The 27,912-nt window shown below is 39.3% G+C and overlaps 1 protein-coding gene across 8 annotated transcripts in view; it reads right to left on the bottom strand.

Annotated features, from left to right (window-relative positions):
• The window catches only part of CDC14A (cell division cycle 14A), a 179,631-nt gene that overhangs the window by 105,101 nt on the left and 46,618 nt on the right, over positions 1–27,912 (bottom strand). For all 8 annotated transcript variants that reach the window (XM_082686498.1, XM_082686495.1, XM_082686497.1 and 5 more), the window contains exon 5: positions 3,553–3,632. In XM_082686498.1, the coding sequence (XP_082542624.1) occupies positions 3,553–3,632 (80 nt within the window). The remainder of the gene's footprint in view (positions 1–3,552; positions 3,633–27,912) is intronic.

The following is a 27,912-nucleotide window of genomic DNA, read 5'->3' as shown; positions in this document are numbered from 1 at the left end:
GTCTCAGTTTCTTTCTTCTAAAATACATTTCAGACCACGTGAATTGAAAAGCTACAACAGAAATGATAGGAAACCACCTAAATGTCTACCCGTCAAGTGGTTACATGCGTTCTTGTATATTTTGTATATTACACAGAAATAATACAGAATGGAAAAGGAAGCTCTCTGTGTATTGATATGAAAGATATCCAAGGCGAGTTAATTGAAAAAAAAAAAACAAAACAAAACAAAAAACCAAGGTATAGAACAGTGTATGCAATGGGCTACATTTTGTGTTAAAAATGAAAAATAAGAATATATATGTTAGCCATAAAAAAGAATGACATCTTGCCATTTGTAACTACATGGATGAATATGGAGGGTATCATGCTAAGTGAAGTAAGTCAGTCAGAGAAAGACAAATATCACATGTTTTCACTGATATGTAAATTTTAGGAACAAAACAAAGAAAGAAAGAGAGAGACAAAAAAGTAGACTTAACTATAGAGAACAAACTAATGGTTACCAGAGGGGAGGGGAGGCAGGGGAGGGGGGGGGGTGGGTGAAATAGATAAAAAGAATTAAGAGTACACTTATGGTGATGAGCACTGAGTAATGTATAGTAATGTTCTACATATCACTATCCTATATATTATTATTTTATATATTATTCTATATATATTATCATTCTATATATTACATATATGACATATATTCTATATATTATATAGCTAAATCACTATATTGTATGTCTGAAACTAATGTAACATTGTACACTAATTATACTGGAATTTTTAAAAATGTACATATATCTTTATTTGCTTATATGTGCATAAAGAAATTCTGGAAGGATATGGAAGAAACAAATACCAGAAGTTATCCAGAAAAAATTAGAGAGTAAGATCAAGGGTGGGAGAGAGACTTCTCACTGTAAATTTTTTTAATTTCTGAGCCATGTTAATATAAATATATTTTCAAATATTTAAATAAAAATAATTTGGAAGAATAAGCTACAATTATAATAATTATTGCTTAATTCTATGTTAGGTAATAATAATTTTCTTCCTATCTTTTCTTCCATTCTGATTTTAATTAGTCAAAAATTCTAGTTCTCAGGAAACAAATTAATTACCTGGCACATAGAAGCTAAACATATAATTATGCTTAAAAAAATTTATTCTTTCCTCCTCTTCCAATATCTTCACCTAAATTGACAATTAAGGATAGCAAGGGTCATCTAGCTCATGAAACAGAAATACATCTCCCTTGACTTCTGAATGGAAAATATCACCAGCATAAAAATTAATATACATTTTCCACTTAAAATTTTTAAACAATTACATTGTCCAGTGGACCTACTGACTGGCATTACAATTTTCCAAATATTACAGCATTATAATTTCCAGGCGTGTGTTATTTTTCAAACTAACAACCGAAAAATTGCAAACATATTTCCGATTTAGCAAACAAATTGAATAGGCCCTCACTGTCCCAGGGAAAAGGGCCTCAGTGATCCCCAGGCAGACATGGCCCCTATATCACCACAGACACTGTGCTCCTCCCACAGAGAACTTCTGAGGTCAACTCAGAAACCTCACAATGCCAGGGTTTTCCGTAGTGCATACCTGTGCTTAATCTGACCCCTCCATTCTCAACACCCTTATCTATCTTTAAAAGCTCAGCTGAGGGGCACCTAGATGGCTCAGTCAGCTGAGTGTCTGCCTTTGGCTCAGGTCATGATCCCCGGGTCCTAGGATAGAGCCCTGAGTTGGGCTCCCAACTCGGGGCTCAGCTGGAGGCCTGCTTCTCCCTCTCCCTCTGCCCCTCACCCCACTCTTTCTTTCTCTCTCTCAAATAAATAAAATCTTAAAAAAAAAGAAAAAGGTACCCAGAGACCTTTCTTGCCTTCCATTCACCACGTGAGGACACAAGTCTGCCCCAGTGAAGAAGGATTTCTCCAGAACATGACCACCCTGATCCCCTCTCCAGAACTAAGAAATACATTTCTGTTGTTTATAAGCCACCGGTCTATGCTCCTTTGTTACAGAAGTCCAAACTGACCAAAATAATTAGCCTTTTCTAAAAATTAGAATTGTATTTTACAAAAGGCTTTCAAATTATAGAAGCCATTAGAAGTGGAAGTAAAAAACAAGCTTTGTCTCCATGTTAAAATGCTCCTAATACATATCTGTCACTTTTTATGTGCCCTTCAATAGCTAATTAGTTCATACCCTAGAACTGGAAGATATTTTCCACTCACTACTTTTCTCTGACTTCACTGAGACTATCAAACATTGATCAAGCAAATTAAGCACAGTAGGCAGTATCTCCCCCATTCCTCCTCCCAACCTCGACACCACCCTGTGCCTAATTAACACTCCCTCCTATGGCCTGAGAAACAGAAATGAGAATCCCTTGGATCTGAAGGGATTTAGCCTTGATTTATTCATTCAAATATTTGCTAAAATCACTTTCAAGTGTCAGGCACCAGGACCTGCCCTCTGTGAGTTCACAGGAGAGTAAGGAAGACTGACAAAGAGGTCTCTCAAACTTCACTCTTCCTTTTTTTCATTATTGTTGGCAATTATGAGATTAGCAGCAATGAGAAATACATACATTCGTTAAGTGTCTGCCTCTGGCTCAGATCATGGTCTCAGGAACCTGGGATCAAACGCCATGTCAGGCTCCCTGCTCAGCAGGGAGTCTGCTTCTCTCTCTCTCTCTCTCTCTCTCGCTCTCTCGCTCTCTCGCTCTCTCTCTCTCCCTCCTTTTCTGCCCCTCCCATTGCTTGTGCTATCTTGCTCACCCTCTCTCTCAAATAAACAAAATCTTAAAAAAAAAAAAAAAAAGAATTACAAATGCTTGTAGATTTGGATACAAAAATAAGCAATATTACAAAATATATATACATCATTTCACATGTATCTATCAATATTCACAATTCTAACAGAAACAACCATTGTGGGAGTTTGGCTGTATGTTCCCTTTCATTTTTTAAACAAGTTCAAGTTTACCTAAAATTTTTAAATGACCTTTGCAGCTGATACTTAAATAGTAGTTTCTAACACTGTAATAAGAAACAGCCTTCCTCAATATATAAGCTAGATTCATGGGCTAAAAAGGTCATTTTGGGTCCCCATTGAACATATGCCCCTGGGAAGGTACTTTGAGGGTCTTATTCTCTATCCCCAGACCCCACATTCAGTCAGGGCTCACTCGTGCCCTGAAGCGAAAGAATAAATGGATGAATCAATGATGTAGAGTACTGAAATCTAACAAATCAAGTCTTCACATGGTTATTAGCTCATAAATCAGCCACTCTGTGCTGAAAGGTCAAGATGCAGAAGGAATTCAAGGAGAAAATTAATTCCTAAAAGGAAAATGCTATTTTATTCCTACTAGAGAGGGGGGGAAAGAACTCCGCAAAAATAAAATAATAAGAACTACCAACTCATTTTATTCTGTATAACATCGTGGTCACAGTCTTAAGACAGTTAAAAACATGGTATTCCAACCCGACAGTGGCTGCTGTCTAACCAAGCGCTATTAGCCCAAGTCTCCCAAGAGTTATACCTGAACGGAAGGTAGGGGGAGTTTGAGCCAGATAGGAGTGCTCTGTAGGCTTCTTCTGGTGTCTTCTTTAAATAGATTACCTAAGACAGATAAATAGCAACATTTAGAACACCACCAAAGAATGACACAAAACTAATTTAATTACCCACCAAATTTGCATTTCCCTTTTTCCACTTTGACAACTGTCCGTCATGGTGATAATGCTAACCTTTAAAGGACAGCAACCAAGCCACCAAAATTTCCTTTTCAGCTTGAAGCTGAGCTGCCACCTCGGGCTTAGAAACGGGTAAGAGCTTCGAGACGGTGCGTAGACCCATAGAGGCCATCCAGGAGTGTTGACAAAGCACAGTGAATGGATACAATGGCAGAGTTTTCCCTTTTGGGAACAGAACAATTCTACTTTCATTATTATACTGTGCACTCCCAGTACAATAAAATAAAGTACAGTAAAATCAAATCACAACACAACAACGCATATGAATGTGGGTAGGAGACCCTCAGGGGCGCCCGAGTGGCTCAGTCGGTCAAGACCCTGACTCTTGGTTTCAGCTGGGGTCGTGGTCTTGCGGTTGTGAGATCAAGCCCCACACTGGGTTCCATGCTCAGTGTGGAGTCTGCTTGGGTTTCTGCTCTCTCTCTCTCTCAACTAAATAAATAAAAATATTCAAAAAGAATTTTTTTTAAAAAGAGCACTAGAAAACACACTGGCTTGACTGTTGATACCGAGGATACTTAAATCCCTCTGGCCCAGCATGATAAACTCATCTTAAAGAAACAAAAAGGAGCTCTTCAAACCAGTAAACAACTTAATCAACATCTTGACTATATAATATGTGCTAGGCACTGTATGGTACTGGTACCTCTCTTGATTTTACATTATGGGGCAAAGACAATAGTTAACAAAACAAACACATTCTGAGATAGGTGCTAAAAAGGAAATAAACAGCGTTCTGGAAAGAGAATAGGAAGGGGTTGCTTGAGGGGAGGCACAGAGAAGGCTCCCTCAGAGACTTGTAGGGTAAGATCTGCAGGGCACACGCCATGGAAAAGCAGGGGAAAGGAGGAAGCACTTGCCAGCCAGTGGGAATAACGAGGGCACCATCCTTGCCGAGGGAAAGAGCTTGGTGATCGGACAGAGAGATCCTCAGTGTGGCTGGGACGTGGGAAGGAGAACCAAGTGGTGGCCAAATTGTGCAGAGCAGTACAAACCGTAGGCAGACTCCAATTATATTCTAAGTATAATTTAATATCTTAACTTTGAGCTGAGGACATTGGTCCTTTTCCTCTATAGTTTGAATCAAATTTTATCCCCAAAGATCCTCTCTACCTATAATTAATGGCATTATTTCAAAACCCTGTGCATTTCAGCAAGAGTGCCAGGGTCTCAGTTCTTAAAAAGCAGGGACTTCGGGGCACCTGGGTGGCTCAGTGGTTTAAGCCTCTGCCTTCAGCTCAGGTCATGATCTCAGGGTCCTGGGATCGAGCCCCACATCGGGCTCAGCGGGGAGCCTGCTTCCCCCTCTCTCTCTGCCTGCCTTCTGCCTACTTGTGATCTCTCTCTGTCTATCAAATAAATAAATAAACAAATAAAAATCTTTAAAAAAAAAAAAAACAGGGCCTTCCTCTTTACTTGCAAATCTCCTTTGAGTTTTAAGCTAGCCCACTAGCAATATATTACATGCATTTTTAACTATTAATACTTTCAGGACTAGAAAACATCTTAATTCTGTCTTCTAAAGAAAGAAAACTAAAATAAATATATAAAATAGACTTAAAGCCTTTGAAAGAAAGCTCTGTACTACTTGACAAGCAAGCCCAACGGTCTGATAGAGACACACCAACCAAAGCCAACTGAACGTGAAACAAGAACAGCCCAGAAAATGAAACCACTGTAAAGAATGATCTAGGCGTGAGTCACTCATTCTACAAGAGAATCACAGCTCTAGTTGCAGCTCCAATAATTAGAAAAATCCACTTAAATCAACCCTGGCTTTAAAGCCCACTTTCAGTAACCAATATGAAAACAGGATTTTGCTGTGCCTTAATGGGAGGTTATACCCTATAAATAGAGACGGTAATAATGCGGTGATTTCTCAAGCCTAAAGATGCAGCACTACTGGAAAGCTGACTACCTCTGCTAAAAGGGAAAGCTGCTGGAAAACGCTTCTGTGTTTGCATGACATAATTAAAGCTCAGACAGCAACCTTTGAAAAGCAAAAATACATTTCCTTCCTCAGCAGCAATTACATTAATTCCCTTTAATTTCAGGGCAGCCATTCTGCAAGAGAGGCAAAAGACCACATGAAATACTTCTTTAACCTGGATACCCCACAGGGTTTAGCTACTCATCTTACCTGCATGACTTAGCACACATGACCCATGTTCTCACACTGTAAGATGAGAGTCTGTTTTTATTTTTATCCCAGTGCTAAATTATTAATAAGTGCAAAGTGAAACCCAGCAGAGGCCATCTAAATTCCCGGAAGGGTCCAGGGGCAGGTAAATACAATGACCTTTTACAACCTGATGATCGGTGAAACGTAATAAATGAGTGCCTTACTGTATGCATGCTAGGGTCATTAAAGTACCAAATTTACTTCTCAAAAAGAACATGTCACGAATATTTTTTTGTTAAAGATTCTTAATGCCACATCTTCTGAGATATGTCTCCTATTAAAAGAGAAAGTGAGACAGAGAGACAAACTAGGCCCGACTAAAACTGGGAATAATAAAAACATTTATTAAGCCTTGCTGCTGAGGAATCTAAAGCCCAGAAAGGCAAGGTACTTTCCAAACTCACACTGCTGCTCTTTGACAGAGTTAGAATTCAAAGATCCAACTCCAAAGTCGGTAATCTGCTAAAAAATATAAACACACACAACAGCAGCACAAATGGGGGGCAAAAATTCCTATTCTTCCAAATTCCTAAAACACCATTACACTTGACTTTTTTTTTGTTTTTTTTTTAAGATTTTATTTATTTGAGAGTGAGAAAAAATAAGAGAACGCATGGGAGGGAAGAAGGTCAGAGAGAGAAGCAGACTCCCCGCACAGCTGGGAGCCAGATAGGGGACTCAATCCTGAGACTCTGGGATCATGACCACTTGACTTCTAAAACTAGGTGACTTCAAACTGGTAACGGTAGTTGTATCTGAAGAACAGGACAAGGAAAGGGACTGGAGGAAGAAAGGAATACTTTCTACTTGACATTTTCTACTATCTCCACGTCTTACATTTTGTACAGACATAGATTAATTTGTTTTTCAAATGTAGAGTAACTAAATCAGTTAAATAGTAAATGTCTACTCTTTTTAAAAATGAAACCAGGGGCATCTGGGTGGCTCAGTTGGTTAAGCCTGAGCTTAAATTGGTTAACCTGAGCCTTAGGCTCAGGTCATAATCTCAGGATCCTGGGACAGGGTCCTGGGATAGAGCCTGTATCTGCCCCCTGCTCAGCAGAGAGCCTGCTTCTCCCTCTCCCTCCTCCCCTCTCCCTGCTCATGCTCTCTGGCTTGCACAAGTGTGCTCTCTTTCTCTCTCTCTGAAATGAATAAATAAAAGAATCTTTTAAAAAAATAAAAATATAATAAAAATAAAACCAAATTTAATATCAAAAATTGGTTGTCAGATATTCTAATATCTCTAAAAAAATATTTTCTGAATAAAATTAATTTCAAAGCATCTTCTAAATCTTTTAATTTTCCTTTCCTGCCTCCCAGAGGAAAAACATACATTGTCTACTCTCTCCTCACTAGATATTAGCATAGATAAACACAAACTGAAAGAATCTTCCCAAACTTTTGATAGGTAAAACTAACAAAAGACTTCTGCATAGTGCTTGATGTATGTACCACTGCTAAGTTACCCCTGGAGGAGTGAGGACATGCCTTTTATCAAAGTATACCACTCTTGCCAGGAATTCCTAGAAACCTCTCAATAGAATAGCACTGGACAGACATGTTCTTATTTTTAACTTACTAGAAGCTAACCAGTTAAAGTGATTGTGTTGGAGTGCCTAGATGGCTCGGATTCGGCTCAGGTCATGATGATCCCAGGATCCTGGGATGGAGCCCTCCATTAGGCTTCCTGCTCAGCAAGGACCCTGCTTCTCCCTCTGCCTCTCCCACTCCCCCTGCTTGTGTTCCCTCTCTCGCTGTGTCTCTCTCTCTCCATCAAATAAATAGTCTTTAAATATATATATATAAATAAGTAAAATAAAGTGATTGAGTTTTTGCTTAATTAACTTTAATGCCAAATACCAAGGACCCAAATAATTCTCTCAATTTCTTTACTAAAAGATTCTTTAAAAGCCAGTATTTAAAAATAAATAAATAAATAAATAAATAACCAACCAATGGCTGTGAGGTTTTTATTTAACAATATCACTTAAGTTATGGTACTGTAAGATATAATTTATATGATTTACCAATAAGGCAATGTTTTCTACACTTCAACAAATCATACATCAACTTTTCTAACTTCTGACACCATACATAGGACCATGTATTATTATTTCTCCTTAAACAGACACACTCTTTTAAATCAATTTATTCTGAAGTGTTTTATGTCATTGCTGTTAACAGAAAACCAGTATCATCTGCCATGTAGATTCTAGACATAAATGAATATTAAAATACATAATTTACCATATTTAAAAGTTTGTGCACACCACACATTGAGAAACAATGCTTCAAAATATCATGTTTGGGCTAATTTTATAGAAGAATAGCAGTCCAACCTGGGAAATTAAATAAAATCCTCTTTAAATTAATCGAAAAATATTTCTAAATCACTTCTTTTTATTAAATCCTATGGTCATTAAATCTTTAAAGCCTGTCCAGAAATAATATACATAAATTTCAGAAGCATTTTAAAATTTACAATGGTATTTCTCCATTCAGATCATTTAATCCCTCTGATACATAAAAAGTGATTCTTCAAACAAAAAATGACTTAATATAGAAGGGCTAAACCAGACTTTTAGTCACAAATTGGCTGATGGTCTTTCTCTGGGGACATTTGTCTCAGTTCTGTCTTTAGCTGTGTTTTTAGGTGCTATTTTTTCCTAAAAAAAGACTTACTATAAAAGGCAACACAGACACACATCCCATATACAGCTAAAGATGAAACCTGTGCCCCTATTTTAATTATATTTACATTCTGTGACCTGTAAAGCGGAAATACTCTTGAGGATTTGATTTGGTCATCTGAGAGAGTATTCTTTAATTTTGGCATTTGATTTCCTGTTACTGGTTTACTACATTGCTTATTTATAAAAGAGGAAACAAATGCTGAGAACAGCCTTTCCCCTTCAGGTACTGCCACCAGAACACTGACATGATTGCTGTGAGATTAGCAGACTGACCATTTCTGAGTCAATTAAATTTCTTCAAAATAGAGAAGTTACCAGAAAACAGATGTTAAAAACAGTCTAGAAGCCCTAAAATTTACTAAATATGAAAAACTTAAACAAAAGAGAAATTTTCCTTAAAATTTTCATACAGGTAGTTCTAGCATACGCAGAGTACTAAATGGGGACATTACAAAGATGTCCCTCTGTAGAATATGTGCTTTGGATTCTATTCCACTAATTAACAGTCGTGCACAGGCCTCTCTCCCAAGCCCCATATAACTTATCGTACTTGCAAGACAGCAACTGAGGACAGGGATGGGCAGAAGTAATAAGAGAATGTTTCCCTGGTGAAGCTAATCAGTGTAGAGCCCCCACTTAGTTTGAAAGCACTGCTCCCTCACTGGCTTCTCCCACCATCCTCGTGTCTGTCATCTGGAGTTCCTCCCGGTCCACCAAACTCAATCTCAAAAGTCACCTGTGACCCTGGCCTCTCTATTCCATTGTGTCCATCCTCATCCAATCAATATCCAGACTGATTCTTTGTCTAAAGCCTCTACCGCCTGAGTGGCTGAAACAGAAGATTTGGGGACAGAAAGAAAAATATACAAGTATCTTCTCAATTTTATAAAACCACCACTTAAGTTCCCTCCAATGACCTGAGAGAGAGAGAGGCTCAAACACGTTAAGGGCCCTAAATCTTTAACTGCATTTAGTTTTCCGGTGAATCTGCATTTGACCTTTCTGTCATGACTATACCATCACCTTATTTCAAACCCTTCTTACCACACTCTAGGTCTAACAAGGTTTCTTTCTGCCTCCCCTCCCGCTTCCTCCAGCAACTCTGGAACAGGACTCTGAGAGTCTCAATCCTGCCCAAAAACCCCAGCCAGACTGCCCACCCTTCACCAAGACAAGGTGCCAACCGATGCCTCACCATTCCAGAAGCATACCTCACACCTTCATCTGAGGTCTCTTCTGGGATACTCCAAACCATCTATGCTATTAAAATCCTTCCTATTTCATCAAACTTAACTTGAATACCACCCCTGCCATGCATTTTTTTCTTAAGCTCAGAAACCCTTCCCCAATTCCTTAGATTCAACTATAAGAATGATAATGACCATGATAACGAAGGTGATAATAAAAAGTTACAGGGTGCATACTATGTGCCAGGTACTATTCTAAGCACTTGACATAATTTGGCTTAATAATCCTCTCACAATCACCCTGAAGTTGGTTCCATTATTAACCCATTTCCATTTATACATGAAATGCTGAGAATGGGTTGCTCAAGGTCGCACAGCTAGGGTGTGGTGGAGTCAGGCAGTCTGGCTCCCCACAGCCCTCCTAACCACTTCCTGATGGGCTCCTGACAGCTCTGTCGCAATTATTTCCCTTTAAACCCAAGTATAAAGCTCCTTAAGTGCAATAGACATGTTTTTATTGTTTTTATACTTTTATAAGCCTTACGATGCCTCCTATCAGATAGATGCTCTGGGAATATATGTTTAGCTTTAAACATGTAAGGTTCTACAATGCAGCCACCCTGGAGAGTTAATTTAGCTTAAATAATAATCAAGTGAATGAGACTTTCTAAATGTGTCCCTACAATTTTAGTGATAATGCCCAAGGGAGCTAGTGAAATTAACTTTCAGAGCCCAGTTATTTGAGAGCATCAGACAAGATGTAATCAATTCTTCAGTGATGTACTAAAAGAAAAGGTAAGACAGATACTGATTCTACAAGTAAGAGCTCTAGCTCAGATGACGTGCATTAGCTTATACGAAGTATTTCAAGGGTCCAAGCACACTGCCTAACCCAGACATTCACTGTCCCAGTTCTCCCGTGTCTGTTTGGAATCTACCCACTACCACTCCCAACACCTGGTAAACGGCAGGAAGCAGGAGGTGGAAGAGAACATGCAAGTCACCAAGGATCAATGTGTCTGTACTTAATGCTTACAGTTTTGCAGGGGAACCTGCATACACACCAGGACATGGGGACAGTCCACAACCTCGTTAAGGAACTCAAAACTGCTGACAACAAGGGCTCTAAAGAGGACTGGGGAACGGTCGGCAAAGGACCCTGACTCGACTCAAGCCTTCTTTGCAACATGGTCGCATTTAGATGGCTACCTCTTCCCTTCCTTGGGACCACAGCTCTAAGCCACTCTGCTAGGGCAGGCTTCTTCCTCCGCAACCTGATGAGATCAGGCCCCTCCCTCCATTCTCAAAGTGCACTGCCTTCCTCCCTCAAATTTTTACCCAAGTTAGTCTTCCAGAGTGATTTCAGTCTATCTCCCTGGCTAGACTATAAGTCAAGCAGGATGTTTGCCTCTTCTCTGTGCGCAGGACTCAACACTGCCTGGCACGTGGCCCATACTCAAAAAATGTCTGATGGATGCACAAACAGCAGAGAGAAAGGGTGTGTTTTATGTGAGAACAAATGTGACACGGTCACAGGACATGGATCACCTAGCTAGATAGAGCATAGGTGATCAAGTGCAATGGTCAGGCACCCCAAGTCCACAGCCAAGCTGCCTGGATTCAAATCCAGGCTCTTTCACGGAGCCATATTACATGAATTCTCTGTGCTTCTACTTCCTTACCTGTAACATAGGGATAAGCACTGTAACTGCCTCATGAGACTGTGGGGAAGATTTAATGGACTGATATGATATGTAAAGTGCTCAGATTTGTATTACGCACACAGCTCTTCCATAGCAAGGGACCACAGAAAGGAGATAAACTTTGGTCCCAAAATATTTCTTTTCTCCTTTTGACCCGTGAATGCACGGGAATCTGGATCCACGACTGTTACTTCTGACCCCGGAGTCCTAAGGCCTGTCTATGTGTACAAACATCGAAACATGAGGCTGTAAATGTCCCCCATGATGGCTAGATACTAAGACTGTAACATACAGACCATCATTTAACTCTGTCCTCTCATTTTAAAGTACCCATGTTGACCCTATTCTCAGTCCTGCCTCTTCAAATGGCCATATGCATCTCCTGGTGCCTTAGAACCAACAATCATAAGATAAATGCTGTGAGGCATCTGGATGGCTCAGTTGGTTAAGCGACTGCCTTCGGCTCAGGTCATGATCCCAGAATTCTGGGATCATGTCCTGCATCAGGCTCCCCGCTCAGTGGAGAGTCTGCTTCTCCTTCTGAACTTTTCCCCTCTCATGCTCTCTCTCACTGTCTCTCTGTCAATAAATAAATAAAATCTTTAAAAAAAAAAAAAAAGATACATGCTGTGGACTCTGTTTTATCAAACCCATTGTCAAAATACCAGAAGATCCTTGAGGTGGCCCACATCTTTCCCCAACAAAGTACATGTAGCCAGAAGAGAACTGATGCTGTACTCATTTTTCCTTATGTGAATAAGAACAGTAGGCAAGGTTTGTTTTTAGGAGAGGAAAGCAATTACCAGTAACTAGCAAAGAATGAGCCACCAAAGTCCATCGAATGAACATCTACAAAAACACACCATGAGGTGAGAAACTCTGCAAAGAGTTGAAACATAAAACTTTTAAACAATGAATTTTGGAAAAAAAAATAAAATTCAAAAAAAAAAAAAGAAAAAGGTTAAAAAAAAATAAACCTTTTAAAGTCTCTTCCTTGGCTCCCAACACTTTGATTCTCAGACTTCTTTCTTTTTATTTTATTTATTTATTTGACAGTCAGAGATCACAAGTAGGCAGAGAGGCAGGCAGAGAGAGTGGGGGAAGCAGGCTCCCCGCTGAGCAGAGAGAGCCCGATTCGGGGCTTGATCACAGGACCCTGGTATCATGAACTAAGCCGAAGGCAGAGGCTTAACCCACTGAGCCACCCAAGTGCCCCGCATGATTCTCAGACTTCTTAAGTGTCAGGGCACTTAATTTATAAACCACTTTTTCCTGAAGATAGCATTAAGTTTAACCGTCATATGCAAGTACAAACAAAATGTCTAATTTTACTCTTTTTAGCAACATTTCTCTTCTTAATCATTTCCTTTCATTATAATCAGTGACTAAGAAAACAATATCAACATTAAGCTTTAAAACTTAAAAAAAAAAAAAAAAGAAAGAAAAGAAAGCCAAACATCCCACAAATGCACATTGATTCTACTTTTGTTCTCATTGTTTATGGAAATAAAAATATTCAGTGTTAAACAATCACTTACAAATTAGATAGTTAAGTCCGATTGCAAACCAGAAAAGCAACTGAATATTTAAAACAGCCTTTATTTTATTCAGTCTATTTAAAATCTGTTGTACTGAATAGCCTAATTAAAACAAGAATGAATGTACCTTGTTTTTAACACATTATAAAGCAAGGTGAGTCGTTCTCCCTGTTCTTCCAGTTTTGAGTCTATTATAAATCACAGATTATGAGGCCTGCAAAGACCATGCATTTGCTAAACAAATACGGAGGCCACACTAAGTCTAGAAGTCAGGCAGAATCTGATGCCAGGCCTCCATCCCCATCACTTATTTCTGCCCTAAAAATACTTAATACTCATCTGCATCCTTAAGAGAACAAGGTCTAGGGATGACCATACTCTTTGGCTGACATGATGTTAGTTCTGAAATAGTCTCAACTTCATCTCTTTACATTTTAATTTGAATTCGAGATTTGATACACAGTGGACTTTATTTATTTGAGAACTCATTTTTAGAACAGAAATACTATCTCTGCCTCTTGTGGGCGTGAAGAGAGTGAAACCAGTGGCAGCTCCTTTGATGGGAAATTTAGGAAGATCGTAGACAACCTTAGCCCTCTGTGTCTTCCTAATTTGACAGGAAGTGGAATGTTAGCAGCCTGCAAAGATATTCGCCCAGAACTGACATCTACAGTCTGGATGAACACACATCCCTTGCTAGCCGATCTCAGTAACACTTCAGGCTTCTCCTGTCTGGAGACGGCTCATGTTCCAACACAGACATCGCCGAGCTGCTTGGACTTCATTGAACTAGCTCAGCTCCTTATTAAAGCAAACCAAAAAAATGCTAAACCAATGTTCTTAGCACGCAGAAGTCTAAAGAGCCCCTTTTAAAGGGGAAAAGGAAAAAATATTTGGTCCCAAGAAAACCTGAGTCCCTAGTCTCACACAAGCTGAGTATAATGCTGTTATGGTACGACACACAGGTAAACATAACCCTGTGACACCGTCAGAAGCCAGTCTCTATAGGAAATAGAAAAACAGACTCACTCCAGAGCATTAATTGAATAACACCCTCAAATGGAATGGTTCCATGTCAAAAATTCCTCATGCTGAGTTTCACGGATTATTTCTGGATATAGTATGAATTTTATTTCATAAAACCTCTCAAATTAAGAAAGAAAAGCAAAAACAGTGATGTGTTCCTTAAAGCAAGGACTGAATTTGATCAGGCTTAGAAGGAAAAGACCATAACTTCCTTTATGATGAACATGTAGATAACAGATCTACAACAGACCAAGCATCAATGTTTAAATTCTCTTAACACCTATAACCAATTATAGAATGTCTTCAACTTGTAGCTAAATCATATTCCAAAAGTGTATTTGTAAAGGTTAATATTTAGATCTCTGGAAATAGTTTCCCAAAGATAAAATCTTATGGTTGTCCATCTCTTAGGCTAGTCCAAAAATGATCGTGGAGTCCATGATAATCATTAAAAATAAATAAATCATCTAAAATAAACTGTGGTGGAAAACATGATTTCAAAGACTAAAAACTAAAACAAAATAATTAAATTAAAGAGGCATGTTTGCGTTTTAAATTTTCTTCCCTCAATGCGAATACTTGAGGAAAGCCTGGATTAGAAAAATAAAACACGAGGAAACCAACGCACATGTTTTGAATGACTTGAAAGTGAACTTTGAATGATTTCAAATGCTTGACTGGTATTTTAATGTATCTAATTTCACTTCAAAATGCAGAGTTTTCCTCAGTATTTGGCATTATGATTAGGACTGATTCCAAATCTGAGGCAACAGGAGTCGTGGCAAATACAAGAGGAGAAAGATTTTCTTGCTATAACCAAAGGGAGATAATTGGGAAAGAAAGTGGATGAGAAAGGTCAGAAACTTTCAGGACAAACACAGGGGGAAGACTGCCAAACTCACCAGGAATGGAACCCAACCAGGGAGGGAAAGCAATATGACCAAAGTATGGCTTGCTTCCTCTGAACTTTCAGCAAATTATAGCAGCTTAGGCAGAGGTAGGAGGTAGACCAGACAACTAAATGTATTCATTTTAGTAACTAGAGCAAGCACCTGGGGGACAAAAAAAGAAGCCTTTTTGAATATAAGCATCTTATCCTTTTCCACATTGAAGAAGTTTTGTCGAAGAGATGTTATCCAAACTTCTAAGACAGAATCCACATAGCATGTGAACTAAATCTCAGATCTAGAATCTCCTAGTAACTTGTAAGCTACTGTTCTTTGAATTGACTCAAGAATAGAAAACCAACAATGAACACAAACAAGGAACTGGTTGTTCTCTTCCAGTATTTACAAAGATTTGTTGCTTAGAGAAAGCAGGAGAAACAAGAGCTTTGCCCATCAGTCAGGTGTTTGCAGAAAGGATTCCAGGGCCATTTTTCTGAGTCTTAGTCCAAACTGTTCAAATATATGCCACACGACAGAACTGTCCTTCAAGAACACAATGGAATTAATCATTCTGAAATGTGTATAGATCTTTTAAAGAAGTAACCATGTTCCCTGAAAGTTTATTAATTCCACACACAGTACAACTGAAACAACTGAAGGCGATTCCACCTTAAATAAAAGTAACTTAAATCCAACCAACAGATCTATTGCATGCATAGCCAATATATGTAACATATAGGATGTCTATCCACCTTCCCTGCAGCTACTGGAAATTTCCCTCCCCTTCCAGCTCACTGCTGTAGCTAAAACCTCACTGCTTTCAGAAAGCCCCCTCCTTCACTCTGCTCGGGGATTTCATAAGCTGTCTGTTGATCAGCAGCAAGACTGGAGGACAGATTTACTCGTAGTAAGGAAAATAAGGAAGGAGAGAGGAAAAGAAGTAGATGAGCAGAGAATTTGCCACAGTTTTATACACAGGTGGTTCATTTCTTCATTCAGGAAAGAATTACTGGTACCAGACACCAAGAACAAGTCAGATATATTCCTAACCTCAGGAGTAGCCCTTTTACATTACTTCCTATCTTCTTTTTTTTTTTTTTTTTAACTTTATATCTTCTAATAGAAGCCAGGGATCCCCAACTTCGAATATGCCTCAGAAAAAAACTTCAAACTGTTTTAAGATATCCTGATTTCTCTCCCCAGAGATTCTGATTCACCAGATATGAGAAGTCTGGCCTGCGGGTATTTCTGACACAAAATCATGGTTTAGAACTGCTGTTATAATAAGTCTTACAGAAGTGAGGCTAAATACCTGAATTCTATCACAGAACTACAAATACATACTATTTCATTAGCTTTAAGTGATAGTTGATAAGGAGGTCAATATTCTCTGTGAAATTCCAAGGGTACAACAAAAGGCTTTGCCTATGCCCTTGACAACCCATGTGACAAATCTACTTCTTCATTCATGGGTCTTCTAGTAGGGTCTGAGTTATATTTTAGGGACACAGAAATGAAGACAGTAGGGAAGGCAGACATGTAAATAATCAGACCATTACGGCATGGTAGCATAAGAGAAATCTGAAACCCAGAGCCAACTGTACTATGGAGAGCTTTAAGCAGAGTACTGAAAGATGAGTTTTAGAAGTCCTTTTCAGGAGCGCCTGGGTGGCTCAGATGGTTAAACATCTGCCTTCAGCTCAGGTTATGATCTCAGGGTCTTGGGATCAAGTCCCGAATCAGGCTTCTTGCTCAGCTTCTTGCTCTCCCTCTGCCTGCTGCTCCCCTGTTTATGCACTCTCTCTCTGTGTCAAATAAATAAATATTAAAAAAAAAAAAAAAACCTTTTTCAGTGCAGAACAGATCATTTCAACTCTCCAACAGCTTCCCTCGTAAAGAATAAAATCCAAACTCTTCCCCTCATACAACAGCCCTGCCAGAGACCTCAGCCCCTTTTCCCCTGTGTTCCGGCCACCTCAGCTTTCTCTTGCACCCTCAGTCATACCAAGTTCATTCCCACCTCGAAAGGCTTTCTACATGCTATTCCCTCTGCCTAAAATGTTCTTCCTCTTCATCAGATTAACAGTCATCACCTCAGGGAGGGTTTCTCTCAACTCCCAATCTGAAGCAGCCAGCCAGTCGCTATGCTATTACCACAGAGTTGCTGTCCCACGGCAGAATATAAGCTCAATGAAGGCTACAGGAGCCCTCTACTTCCCTCTTTCGACTAAGCTAACAGGTAAATCACAAAAATCCAAGTTTTACGCGTGAGCAAGTCAGAGCCAATTTCTGTGACATGTAACCATAAAACTCAAATTATGACAATACTGCTTTTCTACATAAGGAGCCAATGAGGAAAGGAGGAGCAGGAAAAGGAAGGTAACAAAGCAACAGGAGAGAAGTGATCAGAAACAGAGGGAGCAGAAAGGGGTGGAAGTAGCAGGGAAAAATCAAAGATGAAGGGGAGCCACATGGAGAGAACTAGGAGTGGTAGGTGAGTAACAGCCATAAATGGAAGCCAAGGGCCAAGTGTAAGAGAAGTGAAACTGGTTATTTCACACAGTGGTGCTAACTGGGACTCTCGGCGCCTCAGTAAGCTGGGGGCTGCTAACGAATGGGGAAGAAGGATGGAAACGCCAAAAGGAAGGGAGTTCTGGTCCCTCCCTGTTCTGTCTCTTGGGTCAAATTCCTTAATTTCTCTGGGTTTCCTAGTGCAGTCAGGAGGAGTTGTGGGGAAGGGTAGGAGTGGGCAGGCAGGGCAACGGGAGGATCTCTCTCTAAGATCTGTCTGCTTCTGGAACTTAGGGAAGAATCACTGTTCTGTACACAGTTCCACTGGAACAATTCTCCAGAGGAGAAACTATTGTTGGAATTGCTAGAGTAGATTCAGTAAAAGCCAGAATCCATCCTGCAGTCTTTGTATTTAACTTCAGATCTAGGTCAACCAATATTCCTTTAAAAAAGCAAAATAGAGTTTATAGAAAGAGTCCAGTGGCCCACATTCTGGGTAAATCCCAAAATCCTTTATTGTATTAGAAGGATCTTAATCAACAACTTAAATCTGACTTCCTCTTCCATGAATTCAGAAGGAAAATATTGTCATCAGTGAGTACACATGTATAAAATGTAGTATCTAATATATTTTTTTAACTCTTTGCTAATAATGGCATAGCCCGATGCCAGGATGTCCTAAAAATGGATGTGGTTGTTTTTTAATTCATACTTTTGCTTGGAAACAAGCAAAGAAAATGATTTTAGAAACTGTTTTAAAATGTTAATCCCATTTTGTCACTCTTTCCATTAGTTCACAGATGTGTTTCCAGGAAAAGAATAAAAATGTAAAATGTGGCTCCAGGTAAAAGATGTAGTTTGCTGCCAAAACTACTACTCACTTGCAGACACTGAGAATTTTCTCAACTTTTCAGACATTTCTGAAGGGAACAGAAATATCTTATCACATCCAACAAGGGGCATCTTAAGTGTCCCCAATTCCAAGGCAGACAATACCTCACAATGCTATTAGAGGAGTTACAGCATATCCATCAATTCTTTGTACAGGATGGGTCCATTCCCATAACTTCTAACAAGCAGTTGATTTCAAATTAAAGCAGCCAAGACCCTGGTGTGCGCAGTCAAGGGGATACAAACAAAAGGAAGAGTCACCCGTTCCTTCAAGGAGCTCACTCTAGTGGGAGAGAGATGGCAAAGCAAGTGATTGCAAGGAGTTTATTCTAGTAGCTGATACTAGACATAATCCACTGTAAGATGAGGTAAGAAAAGCTAGCATTGCAGGGTGCCTGGGTGGCTCAGTGTGTTAAAGCCTCTGCCTTCGGCTCAGGTCATGATCCCGGGGTTCTGGGATAGAGCCCTGCACCGGGTTCTCTGCTCAGTGGGGAGCCTGCTTCCTCCTCTCTCTCTGCCTGCTTCTCTGCCTACTTGTGATCTCTGTCTGTCAAATAAATAAATAAAATCTTAAAAAAAAAAAAAAAAAGAAAGAAAGAAAGAAAAGAAAAGCTAGCATTGCTTAACCGTCTGGGTCAAATACTAAGAAATGACAAAATAAGCAGATGGGGAGTAGGGAAGGAGTAGGCAAACAAATTATGGGGAAAAAAATCAGGAAAGATTGCTCTGAGAAGGGAATTACGGTTTTCTCTTATTACTTAGAAATTTCTCAAAGCAAGCCCCACTAAATGACTGACACACCACCTCTCAACACAAGTGTCACATCTGATTCATCCCACAGTGCGTTATGTTCACATGGAAAGGCTTGTCTGTCTACTCATTATTTTTAAACTATGGACCATGAATGTTACTCCCCTATTCAGTCATGCTCTGAGGTACTGTAGCAACTCCTCAACTTTTGCTCTGAGGTAACACTTTCCTAGTCCCACTACTCACTTTGATTAACTGAATTTGCTAACTACATCCCCAGTTCTCGGTCCTCATCATAAAAGCTTAGTTTTCCATAATGAAAACTTAGGGGCTCTACAAGCATTTGTCATGAGGGTTGAGGGGGGTAAGCACAGGGGACACAAGGCTGGGGCAGAGGAGCAATAAAGAGGAGAACTAAGACAGACACACAGGGCAGAGTGGCACTAACATGGGAACCTAGTAGCTGCCATGGGCTTGGCTAAGCTTCTTCATGCAGTCACCACGTTTGGGGCACTAAAGGTCTTAGGAATAACTCAACACACAGTAACCTCACCAGGAGCTCCAGTTAGCTTCTCTTTTATTTAAAATTTCAGGAAATACATATGGAGAAGGCTTTTTATTTCAATTCACTGTCCACAATGGGGACAAAGGCTATTTTACTCACTACATCAAACAGAAGAGATTTCTTGAAATGAAACTTACATAGATTAAAATTATGCATTCAAAAACTCTTACAAACCTAAGGTTTAAGATTAGATGTCATGAAGTGCATAAGGCATCACGTACCATCGGCATGAACACAGAAACTACACTGGACAAGGCAGTCCCATAACAGACTCAGAGACCGGGGCTCAGCACTGGCTCCCCAGGGCCCCCAGCGCTGACCTGTGCACAGGCTTCTCTCATTCAAGGCTGTCACAAGTGAATAAATGCACTTTTTGGCTGCCAGGAAGAAGGGGATGTGTAGGAGTTTGAGGGAAACATAGTGATTCAAATGAAAGTAAGATAAGACAAATTGCAGTTACTTGAGGTCTTAAAACAAGACTCAGCTTTTCCCAGCCATCAAGTTATCAACTGAATCAATGTCATGTGGAAGCCAGCTGGACATCTTGATATTTAGACAAAGGAGCTTTTTGAGGAGTTCAGAGCACTTTCCATTTTCCTTTAGCTGTTCATGTTTAATCGCAGGCTAACCCAGACGGGCCAAACAGTCACCTGGATATTTGGTGCCAAAACTGATACCTTAAACAGCATGCACATACATTTCAGATCGAAGCACAGATTCTGCAATGGCTGTACTTTACAAACAGAAGGTAACTACCCATTTTTGAGTAGCAAAATCAATTTAATAGGGTAAAGATTTTTTTTTTTTTTCATAAAATAGGGCAGAACATAAAATCAGTTTACCTTACCCATTGTAAAGGAAGAATTGTTTCATGAACATTTTGTTTCGATTATACATGTGAATCATATGTACTAAAGGGCAGTGTGAAATATGGTTCTTACTGAGGTATTTATAGTGAAAGAAGCTTGGAAAGCGCTGTCCTGAGATCTGGCCTGAACTGCTTCATGCTGGTCCTTGGTTCTCCTGTTTTCCTATCACTCCTGACACTTAGACCTAGTCTAAGTTACCCATGGAGATCCCCAAAGCAAGCATCAGCAGAACTGCCACTGCATTTGCCACTCCATTAAGGTGTTTGGAGTGTTAGCCCCATTAGCCAGAATTAAAGCTCAGATGCTACCTGGAAAAGAAACTGCATGACTGAGTGAAACACTGCTTTGTAACTGGAAAGCTCTGCCCTTCCACACTACATGTGATTTTGATTCTTCTGCAGAAAATTATGATGTAGCTATAGCATTATTCCAAGACTAGCGCTGCTCAGTTACATGCTGTGAATGAATAAAGCTCCAAATAGGAACTTGGGGATTTGGGTTCTAGTCTCTCACTAACTGGATTTGACCTTGGGCAAGGTACCTGATCTCTCTGGCTCAGATTCTCCAATGGAAACATGAGGAAGCAGGACTGGAGCAGAGTTTTCCGAGTGAATTTCTTACAGTGGTACCTTCAGGGTTCTGCAAAAGTGAGTCTACTTTTCTAAATTACCATATATCTATTTTTAGACAACAGACACAATAAACAACAACAGAGAAAACAAAAAACATAATCCAATGGATCCAATATAAATTTTTACCATGGTGGAAATCACCATGGCAGTTGTTCAGCAGCCAAATAACTTCATTCTGCATAGAACTTGGACGTATTACCTCCAGAGGTTTATATTCTGCATATATTCTAGTATATATATATAAAAAATTCTGTATATATGCTCATAAATATCTCACTGAGCAGGAAGTTTATAGTGCTTCACTGGGGATACATCTAAATGCGAGTCTGTTCTGTCCAGATATTTGTATAACACTGAGCAGAGATGGCTCCAACTTGCATAATTGCCAGGTGAGTCCCAGGCAAACATACATAGGGCGTGTTAATTGCAGACTAACCCTGATGGGCCAATCACCTGCACTCACATCAGGCATTACAAATACATTTCAAGTGGCCAAAATTAAGATTCTCATCTATAATACTGATATCAAATGGTTATACATATTAACAAAGCCCATTTCAGTTCTAAAATTGCAGAGTTATATAAAATATTTTGTTACTCAGTAACCTTAAAAGTATAAATTAGTACATCAAGACACTAGGATTCTTGCTATTATTTTTACAATTAGTCCTGACTTCATAATTTATTCTTATGTACTACAGATTTTAAGTTACTCCCTATTAAACTTTCAAGAATGGTGGAAGATTAACTTTTATTTATCAATGTTATTCATATTTATTTATTAAGCATTCAGCCATTCAAGCCACAAATATTTACTGAGCACTTAGGATATGTCCTGCAGTGTTCTAGATGTTGGGGCTATTGTGAGGAACTAAAACACAGCTCCATTCCATAAAGGGAAAGATAAACGGGTAAATGCACAATTCTAAGCAGTGAGAAAGTACATCCCCTTAATTCAGTATGTAAGGAGGGACATAAGCTTTATGGACATAAGCTTTCTCACAGAGAAAGTATATGCCTCTTCAAGGGTACTAAGATTGAAAATCGGTGGGTACACTGCTGCAAGCATAGTGAATCAGCACTTAAATCTATGTACTAAATACAATGTGCTCATGGGCATGCGCACGTGTGTGTGTGTGTGTGTGTGTGTGTGTGTGTGTGCGCGCGTGTATGGACGTATGTGCATATAAATGTGTGAGCTTATTTACAGCTCAGAGGAAGTTCATTACCAGGATGCCAAAAGGAGAGCAGAAGAAAAAAAAAAATACTGAAAAGATTTCTTCAGTTAAACTTGAGAAACACACCTTTCACCAATCAAATGCAAACAGCTGATTTTCCTGGCCCACAGCTAAATGTCACATGCAAGGTGGGCAGAAGGGTTGAATGAAAGATAATATTGCTCCTCCTAAATGCTGAAAACTAACAGAGTTTCCAAATTCAAAGAGTTTAAAATTGAAAATGCTGTATGATCTTCGGGAGCCTCACCTGTTTTTAAAACCACCAAAAATATAAGCCCAGGGCGATAAAAGCCCGTCTGGCCCATTTACAGGCAACATTACAAAAGCATTCTTGCCTATCAAGCTCTGAAAGGAAGGAACTGCAAAACAGGAAGTTGCCCTGCCCCAGCCTTGAGCCACACCTCCCTTCCTCTCCACAATTTCCATAAGCAGAAGAAGCAAACGCTATCTGTTAGATGTACTGAGAAGCCACAGAGGTGGACAGAACACTACCAGCTGACATCCGCTTTATTACTATTTCAGTAAATACTTAAGGTAAATGCCTTTATTATTTTGAATCAACATTCTTCTTGATGATTTCACCTGTTTTTAGATAACACATGCTTAACCTATAGCTTTTTGATGACAAGTTAAAGCAGTTCTGAAATTGCAATTTACAGATGAATTGTACGTTAGAGATTAAGAAGACTAACATGTTTGTCCCAAATGATAAAAACAAAAACAAATTCAGAGTTAGTTGACCTAGATTACCATTTTTCAATGGTATAAGCACATCTACATGAACCACTTTTAAATAATACTATTCCGAATATAATTTTCTGTGTATTCAGTAGACCACTAGGTGTTTAATAATCAAGATCCATTATCAGCAGTTCCTTTGTACTCAGATGTATGTACCTATTAACAGCATTTTTGAAAAGTAACAGAACTTAAACAGAAGGTTTATGGACTTCCTAATTTCTTACAGAAACTTGGACTGATGGGTGCGATTTCTAGAGGTCTACATCTATTGCTACAAATTAGATTCAGGGAAATGACTTCTTTTATATATATATGATATATATATATACACATATATAATATATATACATACATACATACATACATATACATATTTGAGAGAGAGCAAGAGTGGGGCAGGGAGGGGCAGAGGGAGAGAGAAAGAGAGAATCTCAAGCAGACTCCCCACTGAGCATAGAGCCCAACTCAGAGCTTGATCGATATCATGACCTGAGCCAAAATCAGCAGTCAGACACTTAATTGACTGAGCCACCCAGGAGTCCCGAAACAAATGATTTTCTTAGAGGAAAGAAGAGACTGATATTTTTCAACTTTTTTAAAAGTATTTTATTTATTTATTTAACAGAGAGACACACAGCAAGAGAGGGAACACAAGCAGGAAGAGTGGGAGAGAGAGAAGCAGGCTTCCCGCTGAGCAGGGAGCCTGATGTGGGGTTCAATGTCAGGACCCTGGGATCATGACCTGAGCCGGAGGCGGACACTTAATGACTGAGCCACATAGGTGCCCCTATTTTTCGCCTTTTTTTTTTAAGATTTTATTTATTTATTTGACAGAGAGACATCACAAGTAGGCAGAGAGGCAGGCAGAGAGAGAGAGAGGAAGAAGCTGACTCCCCTCCGAGCAGAGAGTCCAATGTGAGGCTCCATCCCAGATACCCGGGATCATGACCTGAGCCGAAGGCAGAGGCTTTAACCCACTGAGCCACCTAGGTGCCCTATTTTTCAACTTTTAGTGGTCCAAATACAGAAAACAGATTTGCAAAACACCAACTAGTCAAAAGTTAATAAAGCTACAGATAAATGCAAGAATAATAAATCTCATTAATAATCAAAAAATGATTAGTAAAACAATGAGGTATCATTTTCACTAATTGTATTTCAAGATTTTTAATGTCTACAGCCAATATGCAAAGGTATATGATACAGGAGATTTACTTCACATATTGTCAAATCTAGTACAAACTGGCATAAATATGGTAATATGCTCCAAGAACCTAAAAAATGCTTAGGGGTACCTGGGTGGCTCAACGGGTTAAACGTTTGCCTCTTGATTTTGGCTCAGGTCATGATCTAAGGGTCATGGGATGGAGCCCAGCATTGGACTCCACGCTGAGCAGGGAGTCTGCGTGAGATTCTCTCTCTCCCTCTGCTCCTCCCCTTCACATGCACACATGCTCTCTCTCCCTCTCAAATAAATAAATAAATCTTTTTATAAAATGCTTACATTTTAAAAAAATCTATTAATTCCACTTCTGGTGACCTAAAGACAAAAATCCACAACAAGAAATACCCATAATGCCAAATGATATTTGTCACATAGTAACAAAATGTTGCAGAGGCGTCTAAAATGTTAAACAAACAATGGTATGCCCTCTAAATGGAGTATTATTTCATCATCTAAGTAGTAAAAAGGCAAAACATATGGAAGCCAAGTGAAAAAAGGCTGACAAAACTACATTGAAGTTATATGTCAGTGACTATTCAGGTTTAGAATAATGTCTTTGCAGGAGGATTTTCCTACTTTTCTTCCATAAGGGGTTATGCCACTTTTTAAATTAAAAACAAAACAAAACAAAACGTTTTTAGATGGTATCAGGAGAGAGACAAACCATAAGAGACTCTTAATCTCACAAAACAAACTGAGGGTTGCGGGGGGGGGGGGGGAGAGGGAGAGGGTGGCTGGGTTATGGACATTGGGGAGGGTATGTACTATGATGAATGCTGTGAAGTGTGTAAACCTGATGATTTACAGACCTGTACTCCTGGGGCTAATAATATATTACATGTTAATAAAAGAAAAAATAAGCAATTTTTTAAAAAGGTTTAAAGGTTTAAAAAAGTTTTTTTTAAAAAAAACTTTTTAATTAAATTCACTAAGTTATCCCCTTTTCAAACTAGATATTTAAAATATATTTAATCATTTCCCAACCCCTCCTGCCCCAAGAGAACATCTTCCCCTCCATGCTGTTCTCCCCCACCCCCCTCAATATTCCTTCACCAACTTGGCCTACTGGGGTTGGTCATCATTGGCCCCTCCCTCTTTGACCCTGGTCCCCAAACACCCTCCCCAGAAGGCATAGAATTATTCAGCTTAGCATCCTCGACTCCCAGAACAAGGCCTCATGTATAAGGGCTGGAAAAACACTTGTTGATTTCTATTTATCCAATTTGGCATCCACTGCACATTTTTCTCAATTATTTATTACTTATCTGTCCCCATTTTAAGCCAGGCATTCATTCTTTTTTCTATTTTTCATCTTTTTTATTCCCCAGAGCCCACCACAGTGCTGGGTTGCTAGGTCAAGCTCATCTGAGCTAAATAAATATTTACTGAACTAAAGAATGCCTGAATACACATCTCAAAAATGAGAAATCTGCTTGGTTCGTACAGTTTCTTCCTTTAAAAAGCAAATAGCATCCTACAAAAAAAAATAAAATAAAATAATCTCTTTCCTATACCTTCCAGTGATTTATCCTAAGCAATAAACAGATAAACAACCATCTGAGTGTCACTGAGCCAAGGAAGGGCTTAAGTGTAAAACAGGGGAGAAAGGAGGAACAGGCTTCAGCTCCTCAGAGGAAGTAAGACAATAGTTCAGAAATCTTTCTGGGAGACCACACTTTTCTGCCAGCCGCCAGCTATTCCTAAATGCTTAAAATGCCATGCCCTGCCCCAGGACACCTGCATGAGCATGACCTCCAGAAGTCCTCACCACAACTATGTTAGGTGGGGTGTTATTATCTCTATTTTAAAGATGAAAAAAAAAAAAAAAACACACACACACAGGAATTTCAATGAGTTAAATAACCTGCTCAAGACATAAAACTACCAAGCAGCTTCAAGGCCAAACCTGTGGCTCTCTGCTCAAGTCGCTGCTCTCAACCACTACGCCAGATGGAGAATGGCTTCTCTGCAATTAGTAGTAGACTTAGAGGTAGAATATAACTACTAAGGCGTTAAGTGCAGTCTCCAGAATAAATAGCAGACATAGACATGATTATAAAGTCTACAGAACTTAGCCTTGTCATCTCTAATTCAGACATGACATCTGGCTCAGCCCAGTTCCAGTTAATCCATAATTAGACCCCTTATTTAGCAATGTGAGGACTTAACAAGTGGGTTAAGGAAAATACATTGTGGTTACCACCTCTGCTTAAGCATCCCCCACATATCTGGGAGGAAAAAAAAAATCTTAATTCTTTAACTCCGAACTTCATTTTCTAAGCTAAACCATCACATTTGTTGTAACTTCTCACACATATTATTTTTCCAATCCTCTGGTCATCATGGGGCTGATCCAAATTGTCCTTGACCTCTTTATCATACTTCTGTGAACTGAAAACAAGATGGTAACTAGCAAGGATTTGGTCTTTAAGCATGTAGCAAGAACCTAAACAATTCATGCTTGCCCTCTTCAAACTCAGGTCAGAGTACTGTGGGTGCCACTATGGTCCAAGCATCCTGACCCCCAACTCCAACTCCACCCTGAGTACTGTCTTGGAAGGCAAACATCTTCCTGACAAAGTCGATCTCTTCTTAAAACCTGTGCCCTTCATCTCAAGAAGGATGATGTCACAGCTCAGGAATAAAGAGATACTTCATGGGGAGGGACTTCCCTGAAATGGTATCAGTTCAGCCTCACTGTAATCTCCAGGGGCCACATCATTCCAGCAACCCTGACATTAGAATCACCCACAGAGAAGGGTTTGTGGATTTCCTACTGAACATGGTGTTCTATATTTTATCTCCGGTTTAATACTCATGACAGTGCTATGAGATAAAATGTAAAAAGGCTCTCCCTCACGTCAAGATAAGAAAATAGAAACGCAAAAGCTTGTGTGACATACTTAAAGTCCTAATCTAACAGAGAAAACACAGCAAAGCCGTGAGTCTTTGGCACAAGATGTCACACTCACAAGCAAGATAGGACAGCTGCAGAACAATACATATGCATCCAAAGCTATCAAGCTGTATGCTGAAAGAGGTTAAAACTCATCACAAGGAAAAAAATGTTTTTGTCGCCATGCATGGTGACAAATGTTAACTGGACTTATTAGCATGGTGATCATCTTTCAATATACACAAATATTAAATCATTTCATTGTACACCTGAAAGTAATATAATGTCATGTCTATTATACTTCAATTAAAAAAATAATTAAAGGGATTCCTGGGTGGCTTCAGCTCAGGTCATGATCCTAGGGTCCTGGGATGAAGTCCCACATCGGGATCCCTGCTCAGTGGGGAGCCTGCTTCTCCCTCTGCCTGCCCTTCCCTTTACTTATGCACACTCTCTCCCTCTCTCTGACAAATAAATTAAGTCCTTAAAAAATATATTTAAAAAGTAAATAAATAGAAAGAAAGAAAGGGCAAGACAGTAAATTTTAAATTGTATGTATTTTACCATAATTTTAAAAATTGGAAAAAAAAGTTCATTCAGAAAAAAGGC

The sequence above is a fragment of the Mustela nivalis genome, assembly GCF_964662115.1.
Source record: "Mustela nivalis genome assembly, chromosome: 10".
In the NCBI taxonomy this organism is placed as follows: Eukaryota; Metazoa; Chordata; class Mammalia; order Carnivora; family Mustelidae; genus Mustela; species Mustela nivalis.
The sequence above is the reverse complement of the archived record's forward strand: the minus strand, read 5'-3'. Positions and strand labels throughout refer to the sequence as shown.